Source organism: Hoplias malabaricus, chromosome 2 (assembly GCF_029633855.1).
Source record: "Hoplias malabaricus isolate fHopMal1 chromosome 2, fHopMal1.hap1, whole genome shotgun sequence".
Lineage (NCBI taxonomy): Eukaryota > Metazoa > Chordata > Actinopteri > Characiformes > Erythrinidae > Hoplias > Hoplias malabaricus.
Genome location: NC_089801.1, coordinates 57,049,570 through 57,069,234, shown reverse-complemented (window position 1 = coordinate 57,069,234; position 19,665 = coordinate 57,049,570). Strand labels below are relative to the sequence as shown.

Below are 19,665 nucleotides of genomic sequence, written 5' to 3'. Positions count from 1 at the left end.
TCTGGCTTTTCAGAGTCGCTGAAATAAAAAAAATATTTAAATGATTCAGTTTTAATTGTTGTATTTTAAACAATTATATTTCCATTAGCTTATATTAATTAACTTAATTACTATTAAGTATTTATATGAAATGTGTCAAGTTTGTGAAAACCCTCTTTTTTCATGACACTTGTTAGCCTTATGGTAAACAAAGATAGCATGGCATAACAGATCTGAGTGTTTAGCATTCTCCTCCAAAAGTGTTAAGCTGCAGTGACTTTATGTTTGCAGAAATTCTTTCACCAGCAGTCACAAAGGAAACACAGGCTCTCCTCAACCCGGTCCAGCACCAACTCTCCATCTGTAAAATGTCCAGCTGCAGCAGGGATCACATTTGTTTTTATCTGAGTCATGATGGCAGCTCATTAAATTATGCTGTGGTCTTTTGAGGAGGTTCAAACGCTCCTTGGATCAGTGGCAGATGACAGAATCCAGCGAGAGCTGGATGCTGCAACAAGGAAGGAACAAACTCTACTAATCTGTCTGAACTGATGACGGAGCTGTGTTCAGTCCCAAACAACAACACCATAAGTAAACACCACTTAATGTTACTGCTGCCGTTGTTGTGGTTACCAAAACCCACTGTTCCCCTTAGAGACCAGTTAAGAGATGACACCCGATACATTTCAGGGGGGAGCTGTGGGAGTGGAAAACCAACCAGGGACCAAGACTGAAAAGCCCATTGAGCCGTGCAGAGTAGGCACCATGCAATGAAAAAGTGCCGTTGGAGAGGTCACTTCAGGTATGAGAGGGAAAACTCAAGACTCCTGATGAAAGCGTAGAGCCATGTAAACATCTGTGTAAGGAATCACGGGTAAGTGAAGCATATAAGCTAGAGGCCTTTATTTTTGTTATTGTTTATGCACAAAGTTATGACAGCTTTTTTGGGTCACTGTTTTGGAAAATATGTTCTTTCTTTTTTTTCTAATGTCAATATTTTTTAGAATAAACTCGTATATATTTTGCTTCAAGTATAAAGGTCAGACACAAACATCTGTAGTGAAAATGGGGGACATCGTAGAGGGTTCATGATGAAACAGTTCTGGCACATCAGGACCTGACTTCAAACAGTGTTTCTTGAAATAATTTTTCTTATTTATTTTCCTCAAGTTTTAGACCTAATTGTCTACTTTTATTATTGTTGTTGTTGTTGTTTCTTCCAATGCAGTGGCCCTAATATTTAGTGGTAGAAGGCTAACCAAAGAGCTAAAAGGTAGAAATATACTGACCAATTGAAACAGAATGGGTGGGGCTTGTTGTGGGGGTGGCCCCGCCCCCTGCCCCCCTCTCCAGCCTCTGCAGTGGATGGTGCAGAGCCACCCCTGGGTCTGCAGACATGTGAGTACAGAGGTTTTAAGCTCGTTTAAAGTGTGTGTTTAACATAAGAGCTGCTGTTTGTGTGTGTGTGTGTGTGAAAGAAAGAGAGAGGTGTGTTAAGTTCTGCAGGTGTGGTCATTGTGCACTGCCCTGCAGAAGGACACTGGGTGGTGTAGCTTCTCTCAGAGTACTGTAGTGTACTGTAAAGAGTCAGCAGTGTTGGAAAGGCTCTAGTAGATGTTGTTTGTTATGTGTTGATGTGTGAGTCAAATTCTAGTGAAGGAATCATTCTGTTTTGCTGATTCTTTTGAATGAATCGGAATTTAATCTGATTTCTGGAGCTTAATGTGCTATAGGGACTTTGTCAAATAAGGCAAGGACAGTATGGCTCTGGAACTCAAGGCTTTTTATTTAACACACACACACTACTACTGAACACTGAACTAGAAATGTCTAGTACATTCTCTCTTAAAGCAACACTACGTAAGATTTGGTATTTTAGCTCCTGGGCTCCCCCTACATTTACAAAGAGTAATTTGCTTTTACAGCAATGTCTTGAAATTAAGGGTTGGGTTGGAGACTGCCCTAAAAGCTTGTGTGTTTTGCTCTCTGTTTCAAAGAGAGTACTCCAGTCTGGAGACTTTGGTTTACACCTCCTTTGGAAGATTCCTCTGTGTGCTGTGAATTGTGGGTATGTGAAAAACACAAAAGATAAAAAAGGCTGCCTTTCCCAGCTGTAGATTCAGAATCAGATGAATCTAAATCAAACTTTCTGCAGCTGGTGTGACTCTGCAGTCCTGTGTCTGAAAATGTGCCCTATTAACTATTCATTGCACTATTTTGGGGGCTCTGCAGTAGTGAAATGGTAGGGAGCTGTTTCAGACATAGCTAAGTGAATTGTTTAATTCAGTGAATCGAAGAGTTCATAAGAACCGATTCATGAAAATGATTCAAATATTCATTCGGTCATGTGTGCTGCTTGCATTAGTTTAAGGTTTCCCTGCACTGCAGCGGGACAGCTGTGGGTGTGACAGCAGGTGAAGTGTGTTGTTAAGGAGCTAGCTTCTCTGAATGTTCTGTAGGTTCCTCCGTCCTTTCTGGTTTGCGCTGGTGCTGGGGATCTCGCTGGCTGATAGAGGAGTGGGGTAAGATCTGACAGAAGGGTCTCTATTTTTAATATTATATGTTAATGTTTGCAGTTTGTGTTAATTTGTGTGTGTGTGTGTTTCTAAAAGTTGGAGTAACTCCAGCAGTAGTTTCTGTACCGAATCCAGAGAGTGTCTTCAGTTTGAGCTGATCTGCAGAACAGACGAGTATGAGGTCAGCTCTCTCTCTCTCTCTCTCTCTCTCTCTCTCTCTCTCTCTTCTCTGAATTGTAAATGATAATGAAATGTCTAAACTACGCCCATATACCCCAAGTGTGTGTGTGTGTGTGTGTGTGTGTGTGTGTGTGTGTGTATAGGTGCGTCACTACTCTCCGACCCGCTGGGTGTCCACGGATGCTGAAGCCTACTTTATGGGCGTTGGAGCAGCCATGGCCTTTAGACGCCTCTACCAGTACATCACCGGAGCGAACGAAGGAGGTGTGTGTGTGTGTGAGAGAGAGAGAGAGAGAGAGAGAGGGAGAGAGGGAGAGAGAGAGAGAGTCTCAGTCAGAGTCTTTGGAATCAGGCTCCTGATAAAAACCAATCCCTGAAAAGCAATGTTTACGATTTTAATCTAAAAATCCTGTGTATAAAGCTCTTGAGTGTGTCTCCTCTCCAACTGGAGTCAAGCTATCCGCACTTTGGAAACTGACGGTCAAGCCATCCGCGCTTCAAATCCGAATGCACGTATAGGCGCATCATTACGGTTTTTCATTGCGGAGAACACCACATCCGCTCTGGGACAGATAGAGAGTCTGAAACCCGCGTTTGAGCAGCGATGTCTCTGTTACTAAATAAATGCACGCAATGCTAAAATGGACTAAAATTAACAAGCCATTAGGAATATATTTCGTTTTAAATCACTTTAAAGAGGCAAAACACGCTTTGATTATTTTATATATTTACGTATTTTTTTTTACTTTTCTATAAACAGGCTTTGAATAGTAATCCTGGTGGACATGTAGAAATACAGATTACATTTTACTGTCATTAAACAGAGGGAGCTCACTGTATAATATTCTCATGAATTTATACTGAATACCTTCCAGAATGGATTTCTCAAAAACTACCCATAATCCCTAAACCATTCCACTGTCATTAAACAGAAGGGCCTCTTGGCTATCAACTGTATGATTTTGGCAAATTTTCACTGTATAATTTTCTCATAACATCATACTGAATACCTTCCAGAATGGATTTCTCAAAAACTACCCATAATGCCTAAACCATTCCACTTTCATTAAACAGAGGGACCTCTTGGCTATCAACTGTATGATTTTGACAGAATTTCACTGTATACATTTCTCATAAAATCGTACTGAATACTTTCCAATATGGATTTCTCAAAAATTACCCATAATGCTTAAACCATTCCACTGTCATTAAACAGAGGGGCATTTTGGCTGTCAACTGTATGATTTTGGTAAGATTTCACTGTATACTTTTCTCATAAAGTCATACTGAATATTTACCGATATGTATTTCTAAGAATTACCCATAATGCCTCAACCATTCTACTCTTATTTAACAGAGGGACCTCTTGGCTATCAACTGTATGATTTTGACAGAATTTCACTGTATATGCTTTGCATAGATAAGAAAGATATTTTCTGAAGCCCATGGGAAAGGACCTTGTGCATTTTCATATCATATGGCAAAAGCATTTGAGTTACAGTTGTTTTTCTGCGATGTTTGGAAGGCAGACTGCACAGCTGTTTTTAAACAGAATCTGGAAATACACCTTCAAGTTGTTAAGATGTTAGAGTTGGGGGGGCGGGAGGGGGGGGGGGGGGGGGTTAGAGGTGGTTCGGTATAGGTTGGAAACTAACCCTAGCTGTCTATGTTTTTGAACATAACCTACATGACAACCAATCAAATGGGAGCATCCGTCCACTACAGAGCAACCCAGAGCACAGCATGCCATGCTTATGTAACTGCAGGGAAGAGACCACTGATGCAACAGCAGAATATATAGTGCCTTGCGAAAGTATTTGGCCCTCTTGAACTTTTCAAACTTTTGCCACATTTCAGGATTCAAACATAAATATATGAAAATAATTTTTTTTATGAAGAATCAACAAGTGGGACACAATCGTGAATAAAATAAAATATTAAATAAAAAACTGAAAAGTGGGGCATGCAATATTATTAACGCAAGGGGGCCGAATAATATTGCTCGCCCCACTTTTCAGTTTTTTATTTGTTAAAAAAGTTTGACACATCCAATAAATTTCATTCCACTTCACGATTGTGTGCCACTTGTTGTTGATTCTTCACAAAAACTTAAAATTTCATATATTTATGTTTGAATCCTGAAATGTGGCAAAAGTTTGAAAAGTTCAAGGGGGCCAAATACTTTCGCAAGGCACTATATATTCTGCTGTTGCATCAGTGGTCTCTTCCCTGCAGTTACATAAGCATGGCATGCTGTACTCTGGGTTGCTCTGTAGCGGATGGATGCTCTCATTTGATTGGTTGTCATGTAGGTTATGTTCAAAAACATAGACAGCTAGGGTTAGTTTCCAACCTATACCGAACCACCTCTAACCCCCCGCCCCGCCGCCCCCCCCCCCAACTCTAACATCTTAACAACTTGAAGGTGTATTTCCAGATTCTGTTTAAAAACAGCTGTGCAGTCTGCCTTCCAAGCATCGCAGAAAAACAACTGTAACTCAAATGCTTTTGCCATACGATATGAAAATGCACAAGGTCCTTTCCCATGGGCTTCAGAAAATATCTTTCTTATCTATGCAAAGCATATACAGTGAAATTCTGTCAAAATCATACAGTTGATAGCCAAGAGGTCCCTCTGTTAAATAAGAGTAGAATGGTTGAGGCATTATGGGTATTTTTTAGAAATACATATCGGTAAATATTCAGTATGACTTTATGAGAAAAGTATACAGTGAAATTCTACCAAAATCATACAGCTGATAGCCAAGAGGTCCCTCTGTTTAATGACAGTCGAATGGTTTAGGCATTATGGGTAATTTTTGAGAAATCCATATTGGAAAGTATTCAGTATGATTTTATGAGAAAAGTATACAGTGAAATTTTGCCAAAATCATACAGTTGATAGCCAAGAGGTCCCTCTGTTTAATGACAGTAAAATGTAATCTGTATTTCTACATGTCCACCAGGATTACTATTCAAACCAGTTAAGTGTTTATAGAAAAGTAAAAAAATACGTAAATGTATGAAATAATCAAAGCGTGTTTTGCCTCTTTAAAGTGATTTAAAACGATATATTCCTAATGGCTTGTTAATTTTAGTCCATTTTAGCATTGTGTGCATTTATTTAGTAACAGAGACATCGCTGCTCAAACGTGGGTTTCAGACTCTCTATCTGTCCCAGAGCGGATGTGGTGTTCTCTGCAATGAAAAACCGTAATGACGCGCCTATACGTGCATTCGGATTTGAAGCGCGGATGGCTTGATGGTCAATTTCCAAAGTGCGAATAGCTTGACTCCAGTCCTCTCCATGTGCTGCTCTGAAGACGGTTTGCTCTGGAAACCGCTCTAATGTGTTTATGAAGCCCCAGTGTCTGTAAATGGCTTAAAAAAAAAAAAACAAAGTGTCTGGTTCTGGTATGCTAGGCTTTCTCTCTCTGTGCTCACGGCAGAGAAACGCCATCTGGAGGTTTTTAGACAACGGAGAGACTCCAAACGCTGAAAAGCATCAACCGATATTTTGCTCTATTCCTGCTCCATTAGGGGGTAACACTGACTTATTTTTGCTGTTACAGTTACATTACTTAAGGTGGAACTGACTCTAAATTCAGGAGAGCGCTAACTGCATGAAAGTAAACACAGAGCTTAAGTGCTACAAAACTAAACAGCTCGAGTTACACATGAGTTACTGTGGGAATTCAAACAGTGAATAAACACTTACAGACAATTTACACTTCAGACACGTACACATTACTGTGGCTTTCCTCTCAAACACACCTTTCCACCTTAAAATACAATGAGTTTAGAACTGTATTTCCCCACAATCACAGTTTAAAAAGCTTAATTTGAATAGATCTGGCAACAGTGCCACACTCCCCCACACTTTTTTTCCCTTCAACTGACGTCCTCAGTTTCCATTTTAACAACAACATTAAATTTATGACTTTTAGAACTCTGAGTGTGATGTTCTGGTGTGTTTTATTGATCTGGTAGTTGTAATGTGTTGTAATCCGTCCAGACCACCGCTCTCAGCAGAGGACCGCTGCAGACCGCTCAGATCACTTCCAGCTCAGTTACTGGACACTCATTGTCTAATACAACGGTTCATCTCTGAAAAAGCACCAAAATAAGCGTCAGGACTCTGAGTACGACCACTCCAAATCCAGTGTGTGTGTGTGTGTGTGTGTTTGGCAGGTGTTGAGATAGAGATGACCGCTCCAGTTCTGGTTAAAGTTCCACAGGAGATGCACATGTGGGAACCAGCTCTTTACACTCTCAGCTTCCTTCTGCCTTCAGCTTTCCAACATCATTCACCAACTCCTAGCAATGATAAGGTTTTACACACACATTATTTCTCTCTCTCTCACACACTCTCTCTCACACACACACAAACCTACAAACATACACATATATTCAGACATTTATGTTTACGGACTTTAAAACACACTAAAAGCAAAGGCATTAGCATTTTTAATTCTGCATTGTTTTTTTTTTTTTTGTTTGCTTTGTTTTTATTTTGTGTTGTTGTTGTTGTGTAGCTGTATTTCATAGATATGCCGGAGATGGATGTGTATGTGAGGAGTTATGGGGGCTGGATGCTGTCAAAATCCTCCAGACTATATGCCCAACTGTTAATCACAGAGCTTAACAGGATTAATGCTAACTACAACCACACACACCACTACGCTGTGGGCTATGACAGGTAAACACACACACACAAACACACACTGTCATGTCAAAGGTAAATTACACCACAGTACACGTCTTTGAGGACACAGTGGATGTGGTCAGTACTGAAAGAGCACTACCACCCCCAGTGTCACAGAGAGAGAATTTGTGATTCTTTAGAACTGAATTTACAGAAAAGTGCCATGTCCTGTTTACCTGGATTTAACTCACAGGAACCCAGACTCAGTTCACTATAAAGCCAAATTATGAGAACTACAAACAAAGAAACAACATGGAACACAAATATCTTTGGGTTAAATTTCCAATGTAACATAAACATCACAACAATTTTGGACAGTGGTCAGAGCGGGTTGTATGTAACACAGAGCAGGTTTCTAAAGCATCTGAGTTGTTAAAAAGTTTGGAACACACCGTTTCGAGAGTAAATATACTTTAAAATAAGCATTCCTATGTTTTGCGTGTCCTCACAGAGCACACCGTCATTCTTAAAGCTGTGTAGGGAACTTTCCAGACCTTAGTAAGGGTTTGTGACACACCTGTCTCCATGGGCTTTTATGGGGTAAAGCAGAATTATTCCTGTTTATCTGGATTTACAGCACAATATGTGTTGTTTTGTTCCTTTGCTCTCATTTTAAAGCAAAATTCTGTTTCATTTAACAACACTGAGAAAAATTCTGTTTCTCCTGAATGGAGCATTTTACACCAAATCACTCTCCAGAAGGCGGAAAGTGTTGCTCCAAAATGTAAATAAATATTCCAGACTTAACATTAACTTCATAAATGCACAACTTACCCATGCCACTTCCACAATGTGATTTTATTCTGGTAAGAATCTGGCTGGTCCTTCTCTACTTTGGGCTGGAGAATGCAGTGCAGCGACAAAATGTGGATATTGAACACGGCTTGTGAAAGTATTCCCAACACCATGTGACAATATTCATCAAAGAGTGTGTTTTTAATTCAGTGGTGTCTGGGGGTTAGAAGGTCACAGATGTTCAGGCGAGGTTTTCAGGTTTGATATTTATGAAACCATTCCTTGTTTAATCCGTTTGATAATGTGATGCTCTGTAATTAAACAATCTGAATCCTTGCAGTTCTGAAACAGTGAGGTTATTAGAAGATAAATGAAAATGTAATGAAATGTAAATGTGTGTGTGTGTGTGTGTGTGTGTGTGTGTGTGTTTAGTCCTCTAAAACTGTTGAACAGACATAATGAGGTGTGGTACGTTGCTGAGGGTGAGCCTGTGTGCAACAAAACTGAGAAATCCACTGCTACTGAGAAAACTACTGATACTGAAACAACTACCAAAACTGCTACTGAGAAAACTGCTACTGAGAAAACTGCTACTACTGAAACAACTACTGAAACTGCTACTGAAAAAACTACTGGTCCTGAGGAATATAATGCTACAGTCAAACTTCTCGCCAATGAAAAACCTACTGATACTAGAACTGAGAAGTCTCCTGATACTAAAATAACTACTGGTTCTGAGAATACAACTACTACTACTGAGGAAACTACTGACACCTACAGTAAGAAACATACTTACACTGACAAAGTTACTGATACTGAAAAAACTACTGATTTATCTACTGCTCCCAGTAACAGTACAACACCTGTGGCTACTGTTTAACCAGGTAACACTCCTGAAGACAGAGTAGTGTAGTTATAACGTGAGAAAACCAATTGTGTCAGCAATCGCTTCCAGTCATGGACTGAATGCATCCTCACAGCTCTGTTTATCAGCCACCTCAGTCAATGATGTTTAATCCTTATTAATCTTGTTGCTGATTTTCTGTGTTCATTGTGGGTCCGTTTGCCCCTGATTAACTTTCAGGTCATCTTACAGCTACCAGAAAGTGCCATTAATATGTTAATTTCTAGCAATAACAATTACATTATCTATCTTAACTAAATAAAAATACACCTCAGGTGTGTGAGGGCTTTCTGCTGTTAGCACCCCCTTCTGGTGACTCAACTTCTGAGTGTTAACACATCAGCCAAGACCCAAAGTTAATGACTGATATTCCAGGTAAAATATGATTTTCGCAAAATAAAACCTATTTAGCCTTTTTCTTTTCTCACATTCTTTGCTTTAAACTGGTCTGAACATGTTTTCACCTCTCTAGAGCGGCATCTCTGTGTACAGAACGTCACTTATCATGTGACTATGCTAACATTTGTATTATTTACCTCACGGACTCTGCTAGTATAAGGGGTATAATCCTTCATAGCCAAGTAATGTTAGTGTGACTGAGTTAATGATTTTTGGCGCTGTTTTGTTTGATGGACCTCTGTAAGTTCAGATGAATTTCAACTTTAATTGTCAATCTGCAGATGACCATGTTGCACTCACTAATAAATCTGTAAAGTATGATGCATTTCTGTTTGTTAATTACAGGGTAGAATGTCATTTTTAATCAAACAAGAGACTGTTAACTTTGCATTTCAATTTTATTGCATTCACGGTTAATCGAAGCTAACCGGGTTCAGCTCATCTAATACAGTTCCAGAAGCAGTGACATCACTTCCTGTTCAACAGTGATTGGTAGAGATGCTGTTCAGGGTCTAGTGACATCACAGCAGAAAGATGCTCACGTAATGTTTAAGTGCTCACAGCTGTTTCTGAAAGGTAAGAGAAATGACAGGTTAATTTTTGTGTATGACTCTGTTAAAATGGACAGATTGAATATTATCATGACTCACCTTTTTTCGTGTCATCACTTCCTGATGAAACAGTTATACCGCCTGAAGAAACATCAGTCGAAGCGCCACCTGCACTAGCACCACCTGTTGATGACACCACATTAGTTCAATCTTATCCTCACTCCAGTTACATTATTGTAAAGTTTAAGACCTAATATTTCATCTTGGGAGGTGAAAGTTATGTATCTGTGGTAGAGAGGTGTGTAATATGCAGAGTACAGGGTGTTTGTTCTGTCACTGAAGAGGTGGGGTCAGGGCAGCCTTTTTTAAAATATGAGGGACCCACTCAGACCATGTTTAGCTAAAGGCTCTGTCTAAAACGTCCTAAATACTGTCTACTGAGGCAGTACTCTGATGAAGGATAGCACAGATTCTTGTCAGCATTGACCATTTGTATACAATGCTGCCTGTGTTTTGCTCTGATATCTCCAAGGCTAGTTTATTGGCATTTTGGCTAGCAAACTTTAGCATGTTCTTGTACTAACTGTTTTGATGTAATACTGCCTTTGACTGGTGTCTCAAAATCACTTCTATTACAGGTTCCTTAAGGTAGAAATACTGCTTTCTAAGGCACTGACTCATAATACAAAGCAGGCAGCAAAGCGTCGAGTTTGCTAATTACTGTTTTAAACCTACTTTCCTAGATGTGTGTCTCCCTTCACTTGTACACCTGATTCAGCTTGAGAGGACCAGAATTTAGACTCCATACCTTCTCCAGAGATGCTGCCAGACAAAGAGACCTTAGTGAATGCAGATTTTCCAACCAGTGATTGGCTCAGAGATGATGAAACACCAGGGAACTTCGTGAGATCTTCACTGAACTCCAGCAGTGATTTGTAGCTGGTGATCTCTTTCTCCAGCTGCACTTTGGTGCTGAGCAGGAGCTGGTAATCATGAGCCTGCTGCAGAGCATTTTCTCGCACTGAGGCCAGCTCCCCCTCCAGATTAGCAGCAAGCCGACTTAAGGTGAGCAACTGGGTCTGTTTCTGCCCCTGAACCTCCACCAGACGCTGCTCCAGCTGGCTCTTCTGCATAGACACAGAACAAAGGGTTTTTTTTTCCTCTTGATTTTGTATTTTTGGGACTTATTATTGTCTGTTGTAATTATTCTTGTGAGTGCAGCAGCATGGGTGTTTGGCTCATGTTAAATAATATTTTTTAATATACATTTTATTAGTTTAGTGTGAAATTAAAGTCTATATGTGTTTTAGTAAAATAATTTCACATAGGGTGGGAGATTGGGATTTTTATTTTAATGCAAACTCGTAGATATCCCTGTGAAAAAACAAAAACATGACCCTCATATATTAAAAGAAATGAGACAAATTTAATAAATGAACAGCGGTGATATTTTATGGAATTCGCATTTGTTTACAAACATAATACATACACAGAGCCCCTGACAGTTTGAGCCGCTGACAGTTTTACCCTCACTTCCCAATCAAAACAATAGACCGTTGGTTTTGGAGAAACGAGAAAACAAGACCATAGACTGAATTCTCGTTTCTCTCTTCGTAAGTTCAAATGAAAAACGAATGAACGACTCGTTTATTTTTTCATTTCTCTCATTCTACATTCAGTCTAAGAATCAAACTAATAAAATGTACACGGACCATGAATCGGTGTTACCTGAAGCAGCAGAGCGTCCAGATCAGTCTGGAGAGTCAGGATCTCACTTCGGCTTGAGGTAATCTCTGCGCTCCCAGACACAGTGACTTCTGTGATCTCCGCAGTCTCCTTTACCCTTGCTTCCAGCTGCAACAAAAAAAGGGAGTGTTTACAGAATGATTTTCCCTCTGCTCTTAGACAGTTAGGGTTTCTGTAGCTGTGTGGTTCAGTACAGTGGGCTGATGTCTGAGGGGATAGGCTTGATTTATACATTTATATTTATGGATTTGGAAAGAAAACTAGAGTGTGGGGTAATTGAATTGTGTCAGAGTTAAAAATTTAAAAAAAATAATTTTGAGTGAATTCTGAGGTCAGCTTGTAGAAGTTAATGGAGACTCATTAATTATGAATTTATGTTTACAATAGTTTTTCCTTTTTTTAAGACAACATATGGTAGTATAGGTAATCAAAATAACTTCACACCTTTGGTTCTTAGAAGATATAGTTTGGGATAATAACAGACCACTCTGCAGAGAATCATTAAAAGTTATTCTGAAGTTTGTGCAAACCCCAGATTGATTTGAGTTTCTGAGGGTCTGAATACATGAGCTGTGGAGAGCTAGAGCATTTAGGGGCAGGTAGGCAACATTGATTCAAGGTGGTGGAGGAGGTCCTGACAATATTAGTCACATGCTGAACATGACCAAGTGTGGAGTGCAACCAGCTAGTGTGTTTTAGGCCTTAGGTCCTGTTCCTCCTCCTCCAGGGCCATATACAGAAAGCCACATGGACCACAGGACTCCAGGTTAGCTCAGTGAGGAGAAGCCAAGGAGCAACAGGCAGGAGCTCACTGCTCCTCGATCTCTGCCCCCTTTGTGCAACTGGAGCCAGGGTCCAAGGGTCTCACTGCATTTGAATTTCTTTCCCCTTCAGAAGAGCTCTCTCATCCTCCTAAAGAGAAATCTCCTACACGGTTAACATCAGGCCTAAATTAGTCACATTTGAATGGAAAAGCACAGCCTAGGCTTGACAAAGCAGTAGTGAATACAGTTACTATGTTGACAAGAGTTTGGGTGTACTTTCAGAATCACTACACAGGGTTTTCAGGGTCTTGGAGAGAAGAAAGCAGCATCTGAGCCATCAACACATATTTATTAATGTCCTACAGTTTCTATAATAAAAACGTACTTATTAATATTGTTCAGGTTTTATTCACTCTATTATAACCTTATTATAATTTGTGGGGTAAGTACATATGGAGTTACTTGTATCTCTGAGTAATAAAGGTTAATAGTAGGCACATGTTTAATGGATCAGAACTTCTTACACTTGAACTGTACCAGGCCTCGATCTCTCCATGGTTTTTCGCCACAATGTTTTCATACTCAGAGCGAAGTTCACTCAGTCTTCGAGAGAGATCCACACTGTTCTCCGCTTGAACATCCACCGTCAGCGTTCCCGCCATTTGACCACGAAGAGTCTGCACCTCCTACAGACAAGGGGTAAGTACTTACTGTTAGCTTTGCAGGTCTCAGATCAACAACATGTGGAAAGCATTGTTTGACATTTCTGTCTGAATGATCTTCAGGACATAGGCGTTTTGGGTGGAGTCTGAGTGTAAATTTATGAAAATAACTGAGTGGAGCTGGCAGTAAGGAGTAGAATAGTGCTCATCAGTTGTGTTCAACAACAAGGCTCTCTCTGTCTCTGTCTCACCTGTTTGTGTGTGGTCTGGAGAACATCTCTGTCTTTCTGCAGTATTTCATATTCCTGGGTTAGAGTAGCAGTGGTCAGTTCATGATCTCTCTTCAGAGCTTTCAGAGCAGCAATTTCTGCCTCCACCGTCTGCCTCACAGTAGCTTCGTTCTCAAACCTACACACGCACATTCATACACTTCTTAAAAATGATCTTGAGTCTGGTGGAAAATGTCAATTTTTGTGTGACTTTCCCAAACATTTCCTGTCTCAGAACAACACCTTAGTTTATGGGAAGGTCGCAGCCTTCTGCACTTACTTGACCCTGTAGTCATCAGCAGCCAGTCCAGCGTTATCAATGGACAGAGTGAGACGTGAGATCTCCTTCAGAAAATCAGCAATCTGTGGAGAGTGGAACCTCACATAAGTAACAAATTAGACATGTTCCAGCAGATCAGAGGTAAACTTTTCAGAATACAGCGAGAGTTGTAATAAAATGTACAGATACTAAAGTGGGGGGATAGTGTGTGTGTAACAAAATCGTAATTAAAAATTCAAACTGTCTCCTACTCCTTTGTAATTTTATGGTAACTATTGTGAAGAATTAAAAATGTTGATTGTCATATTATTCAACAAAAAAGAACCAAAACATGTTGCTCCAAAACAATTTGCTCCATCAGGAAAAAGCTTCAGAAGACTGTGATGGGTTTGTTCTGTTCTTTGGGATAATACTGTTTCCAAAAGTCTGTTATTTTGTGTTTTAATACTTAATTTTATTCAATTATTTTTGTTTGTTTGTTTTAGAATAAAATTACAATTATTATTTTCAACAATACACAACTGTTTCAAACACTTAATACTTGTTTGTACACAGTTATTGTACATAGTACCACTTCTCCCTGGACCCCATGGATCTTTGAAACACTAAAACTCAGGATACCCCTGGTGATGAAAACTCCAGACAGGAGGACTTGCTCTTAAGCGATGGAGTGCCTTGGACCCTGTGGGACTGGAACACACAATCTCAAGAGACAGCCATCTGCTCACCAGAGGGTTATGTGAACCACTTCTGCCCAGTCGGCAGAGAACGTAGTCCGATACGGACTAGAAATGTTTCACCTCCAACCTCTGGTTGAGCTGACGTTTGTCTCTTGAGGTTATGCATTTACCTTCTGCAGAGTGTGAGGTGCTCCCTCTCTTAAGGGCAAGGCTTCCCTCTTCATCCAGGTTGGAGTGTCATGAGGGTACCACACCAGTACCTGTGTTTTTTTTATTATTTATTTATTTATTTATTTTTTTTCCTCTCCTTGAAAGTGTGGGAACCCACCTGGTCTCTCAGAGGTTGAAGTTGACACTGGAAGGCCTGGAAGTCGTAAGTGACTTGCACCTTGTTGGCCGTGAACCCCCGAAGCTTCTCCTCCAGCTCATGGTTGGCGAGCTCCAGTTTCTTCACCTTGTCCAGGTAGGCAGCCAGACGGTCGTTGAGGGTCTGCAGCTCCAGTTTTTCATTGGGAGCGAATGGCTGGAAACCACCATCAGCAAGAGAGCTTGCTGCAGTCCGGAAACCAGCACCACCTCCTCCAGCCCCACCAGCACCACCTGCATAAGGAAATCCACCACCAAAACTAGCAACAACAACACCTCCTCGAGTTCCACCAGCCCCAACTGCATAAGGAAATCTACCACCAAAACTAGAAGCAACAACACCTCCTCGAGCTCCACCAGCCCCAACTGCAGAAGCAAAGCCACCACCAAAACTAGCACATCCAGAACCAAATCCAGTCCGAGCTTTCCTTTGAAAAGCACCACTAACCATACCCAGAGAGCTTCCCTTTTGGGAGCTAGCAAAACTTGACATAGATCCAACTACCCCAGTATTGTGGACTCTCCGGAGCAGTGTCTGTGGCTCAGATATGTTCGAAGCCATGGTCTTAAGGAGCTAGAGCAGGCTAGTTTCTGCTGCAAGTGAAGAGAAATGTACGAAAGCCGTCATTTTATATCCAACCCAACACATTTGCATGACCCTTGAGGGCCTGTACTGACTGTACTGTACTGTACATGATGTTCCCTTCCTCGCCCTCTTTGTACTTCTTCACTGTAGGCCCTTTGGAAAGGATAGATGATCTATCCATCTCTCCAATTAATACTGCTTTTCATGAAGAGGTGATGCCTAAGGGACATATACAGACTCAACTCATAATCCCTGCAATTAAGGGAAAGATGCAAAACATTTATGAGCAGTTACTACATACAAGTTTGAATAGAAAATAATAACGACTTTATTATAACGTACCTTCTTATCATAATCACTGAGTAACCAAGGGAGATTTTTACATATGAAAAAAATGTGTAGTTCAGTTCAGGTCAAATGTTTCTAAAATGCTTCATTTTCAATATTTTGCACAATTTACTGACATTGTATCAATATTTTGAAATGGTGTGATGAGTAGATGAAGTACCAATTTAATGCAAGTTATGTTTATTTCTATTATATTTCATAGGGCTTGTTTAATTTTATTGTTGCCTTTATCTAACCAAATTCCCCTTGTACTGTGCTCAGAATTCAGGTTTCACTTCAATAGAGTATTTCACAAATCTCTCAAAAATGTAAATATATATCTTTCCGACTTAACATTCATTCATTCATTGTCCAGTTCAGGGTCTTGGTGTGTCCGGAGCCTACCAAGAATCACTGGGTGCAAGGCGGGATCATACCTTGTAGGGTGCACCAGTCCTTCACAGAGCAACACACACTCTCACATTCACTAACACACAACTACTCACATACACCTACGGACACATTTGAGTCTTCAATCCACCTACCAACATGTGTGTTGGAGGAAAACGGAGCATCTGGAGGAAATCAACACAGACACAGGGAGGACACACCACACTCCTCAAAGACAGTCACTTGGAGCGGGACTAGAACCCACAACCTCCAGGTCCCTGGAGCTGTGTGACAGAGACACTACCTACTGTGCCTGTGTGTGTGAGTGAATGTGTGAGTACGTGTTGCCTGTGAAGGATTGGCACCCCCTCCAGGGTGTATTCCTGCTGTTCCTGTGATTCCAGGTAGGCTCCAGACCACCGCCCTGAATTTATTATGGATTACAGAAAAGAGATGTAGCCCTTATCAAGTGAAAGGAGTCATTGGTTACTCATTAGAGCTGTTTCGGTGCTGTGATTTGATCAAAATCAAACCGAAAACTTTAAGAATGTCATTGTTTTGTAAGTAAGAGCACAACTGCCATGAAACAACATTTTCCAGAAATTTTAGTAATTAAAGGTTTCATATTAGTCTGTACTTTGCAAGGTCTTAGGCCTTTTTTTTTTTTTTTTTTTGATTACTGCTAATGTCAGAGATTTAGCTACATATCCAATACAGAGGGATGAGTTTATTATTGCAATTATTGATGTGAATCAATACTGAACTATCGATATCTTTATGCTCTAAAATCAAAATATCAATACATTTAATACTTGAGTCATTTGAGGTAATGCATATCATTAACAGGAACACAGTGGAAAGTAACTAAACTATTGATGTCTTGTCTAAATTATACAAAGTTGATGGGAACGATTTTTTCTTCTGCCTGGGTAAGTGCATAATGCATAAGTGCAGCGGTGTGCTGCTCAGTCAGACGGTCTGTAGACAGACTTGGTGTTGCAATTAGGCACTATCCAGGTACAGAGGGAGAAAATTTGGAGCTTAAAGCAGGGCTACACATTATTACTGTTGTTGTTTACATTAATAAATATGGTTATTAAATAAGTAGTGAAAATAAATAAATATATAAAAGTTATAATCTCACATGGGCAAAAAAAAGCCTAGATTTATTCAGGTAAGGTTTCCTAAAGAATTGATCATTTCCGAGTTTAAAATAAACATATAAATACATTTTACACAGTCTCAGATCAGAAAGGAAATCGGTATTGAACATCACTCATTCCACTGGTCTAATAACTTGAGGTAAGATTTGTTTAAATAACTGTTTTTTGTTGAAGTTGATTTAGATGATCTAATTAAACTAATCGAGTACTTTTCATTGACAGGGTTGAAGTAGTCACAGTGCACCTCAGGAGTAGGGAGTTCATCTATGAGAGCCAATGTGACTGTGAATTTTATCATTGGACAATGTCATGAAATCAGAGCATGCAATGGAGTTGATATTTTGTTGTTGCTGCCCATTAATTTTGACCAAGATTTAAAAAGGTATCTAGTTATTTTTGTTTTTTTCTATAAACAACAAAAGAGAGCAATCACTGTACCATGGAGCTAACTTTTTCTCTCTTGATTGTTTGGTCTTGACTGAGCTGTTATGAGCTCCTGATCATTAGGGTGAGCTGGAAAAGAGAAGATGGTAAAATCTGGAAGGTTATCAATAAAAACAATAACGCTTAAAGTTGGTCGCTATAGTGTGCTTTCTAAAAAAGTGTGGCTGTGGACAGATACCATTATTTAGAGTAACTTCATATGATTAGATGGTAATCAGAGATGATCTCATGTAGCGAGAGATGCCCCACTAGGTCCAATGTGTTTGCCTCGATGAGTGTGCCCAGTAAAATTGAGTGAACCCTAGCGCACTCAACATGGATTCAAATGCAATTTTAAACTAATTATGATCCTTTCGATATTCATGATCAGCCTTTGAATTCATTTCATGCTCCCTGAACATTGTAATCATTTATTCATTCATTCATTATCTGTAACCGCTTATCCAGTTCAGGGTCGCGGTGGGGCCAGAGCCTAACTGGAATCATTGGGCGCAAGGCGGGAATACACCCTGGAGGGGGCGCCAGTCCTTCACAGGGCAACACAGACACTCACACCTACGGACAATTTTGACTTGCCAATCCACCTACCAACGTGTGTTTTTGGACTGTGGGAGTAACCGGAGCACCCAGAGGAAACCCACGCGGACACGGGGAGAACACACCAACTCCTCACAGACAGTCACCCGGAGCGGGAATCAAACCCACAACCTCCAGGCCCCTGGAGCTGTGTGACTGCGACACTAACCTGCTGCGCCACCGTGCCGCCCACATTGTAATCACCAACATTTAAATAAACAATAAATAAGCTTGAGAAAATATCAGCAAATTTACCAAGAAAATCTTTATAGGGACTGGGAGGAAGATAGATTGTGATGAGCGTAAAAGTGTGTTGCCTATTCAATGCAGTAACTTTGTGTGTGTGTGTGTGTGTGTGTGTGTGTGTGTGTGTGTGTGTTCCCTTGAACTGTTAAACAGGCATAATGATGTGTTACATGGCTGAGTGCCACATACGTGGCCTGTGTGCAGCAAAGCAACTGACAAAACTATCGACTACTGATACAGAGAAGACCACTGGTACAGAAACTGCTGTTGAGAAAACTACTGGTACTAGGAATACAGAGTAGTGTAGTTATAATGTGAGAAAACCCAGTGTCAGCAATCGATTCCAGTCATGGGCCGAATGCATCCTCACAGCTCTGTTTATCAACCATCTCAGTGAATGATGTTTAATTCTTATTAATCTTGTTGCTGTTTTTCTGTATTTGCTGTGGATCTGTTTACCTCTGATTAATATTCTGAACTCCTGTGTGAGGGCTTTCTGCTGATAGCACCCCCTTCTGGGGTCTCCAATTCACGGTTAAATCTTCAGTCAAGAGCCAAACTTAATCAATGCTGGATATTCCAGGTGAAAGAGGGGATAAGTGGATGGTTTTAGCAAATTAAAATATGTTTAGCCATTTTCTTTTCATGTATTTTTACTTTTGTATTATCTTAGTACGTTCTCACTTTTTTAGAGCTGCCTCTCTGTGAACAGATGATCCTGTATTATACATACATATAAGCAATTTTCCTAACTGGAAATAAATATGTTAAAATTTGATTTTATTTGCCTCAGATGCTTTATAGCAATCCTTCATTCACAATCCTTTGTAGCCAAGTCATGTCAGTGTTACTGCCTTTAGGTGTTGGCCCTGTTGTGTTTGTTGGAGCTCTATAAGTTCACATGTATTTCAGCTTTAATGGTAACACTGCAGATGATGTGTTTCTGTTTATTAATTACAGGGTAGAATGTCATTTTTAATCAAAAAAGAGACCTGTTAACTTTGCATTTCAGTTTTATTGCATTCACAGTTAATCGAAGCTAACCGGGCTCAGCTCATCAAATACAGTTCCAGAAGCAGTGACATCACTTCCTGTTTAACAGTGATTGGTGGAGATGCTGTTCAGGGTCTAGTGACATCACAGCACAAAGATGCTCACTTAATGTTTAAGTGCTCACAGCTGTTTCTGAAAAGTAAG

The 19,665-nt window shown here is 40.1% G+C and overlaps 2 protein-coding genes across 3 annotated transcripts; one reads left to right on the top strand and one right to left on the bottom strand.

The window, feature by feature from the left end:
- Positions 1 to 1,331: 1,331 nt before the first annotated feature.
- Positions 1,332 to 9,736, top strand: soul5l (heme-binding protein soul5, like). 2 transcript variants are annotated; one of them, XM_066660439.1, is made up of 7 exons: positions 1,332 to 1,377; positions 2,439 to 2,501; positions 2,592 to 2,676; positions 2,819 to 2,939; positions 6,867 to 7,006; positions 7,211 to 7,374; positions 8,548 to 9,736. In XM_066660439.1, coding segments are annotated over exons 1-7 (1,023 nt in total). In that variant the 5' UTR covers positions 1,332 to 1,375; the 3' UTR covers positions 8,996 to 9,736. The 2 variants fall into 2 exon arrangements, with proteins under 2 accessions (XP_066516536.1, XP_066516535.1); XM_066660438.1 differs by lacking the exon at positions 1,332 to 1,377 and having other exon boundaries at positions 2,357 to 2,501.
- Positions 9,737 to 9,967: 231 nt separating this feature from the next.
- Positions 9,968 to 15,503, bottom strand: LOC136677158 (keratin, type I cytoskeletal 13-like). The gene is made up of 9 exons (XM_066654599.1): positions 15,425 to 15,503; positions 14,699 to 14,970; positions 13,691 to 13,773; positions 13,393 to 13,549; positions 12,997 to 13,165; positions 11,698 to 11,816; positions 10,778 to 11,096; positions 10,069 to 10,152; positions 9,968 to 9,987 (listed from the first exon to the last, which is right to left on the bottom strand). Exons 1-9 carry the CDS (start codon positions 15,501 to 15,503, stop codon positions 9,968 to 9,970), a joined length of 1,302 nt encoding a protein of 433 aa, XP_066510696.1.
- Between the last annotated feature and the right edge of the window lie 4,162 nt (positions 15,504 to 19,665).

Excerpts from the sequence above, each read along its gene's own strand:
- LOC136677158 (XM_066654599.1), bottom strand. The coding sequence starts at position 15,503 with ATGGATAGATCATCTATCCTTTCCAAAGGGCCTACAGTGAAGAAGTAC. Across the intron at positions 13,774-14,698 it reads TTCAACCTCTGAGAGACCAG|ATTGCTGATTTTCTGAAGGA; the intron begins GTGGGTTCCCAC and ends CACTCTCCACAG. Across the intron at positions 13,550-13,690 it reads GCTGATGACTACAGGGTCAA|GTTTGAGAACGAAGCTACTG; the intron begins GTAAGTGCAGAA and ends GTGCGTGTGTAG.
- soul5l (XM_066660438.1), top strand. The coding sequence starts at position 2,428 with ATGTTCTGTAGGTTCCTCCGTCCTTTCTGGTTTGCGCTGGTGCTGGGG. Across the intron at positions 2,502-2,591 it reads CTGGCTGATAGAGGAGTGGG|TTGGAGTAACTCCAGCAGTA; the intron begins GTAAGATCTGAC and ends TGTTTCTAAAAG. Across the intron at positions 7,375-8,547 it reads TACGCTGTGGGCTATGACAG|TCCTCTAAAACTGTTGAACA; the intron begins GTAAACACACAC and ends GTGTGTGTTTAG.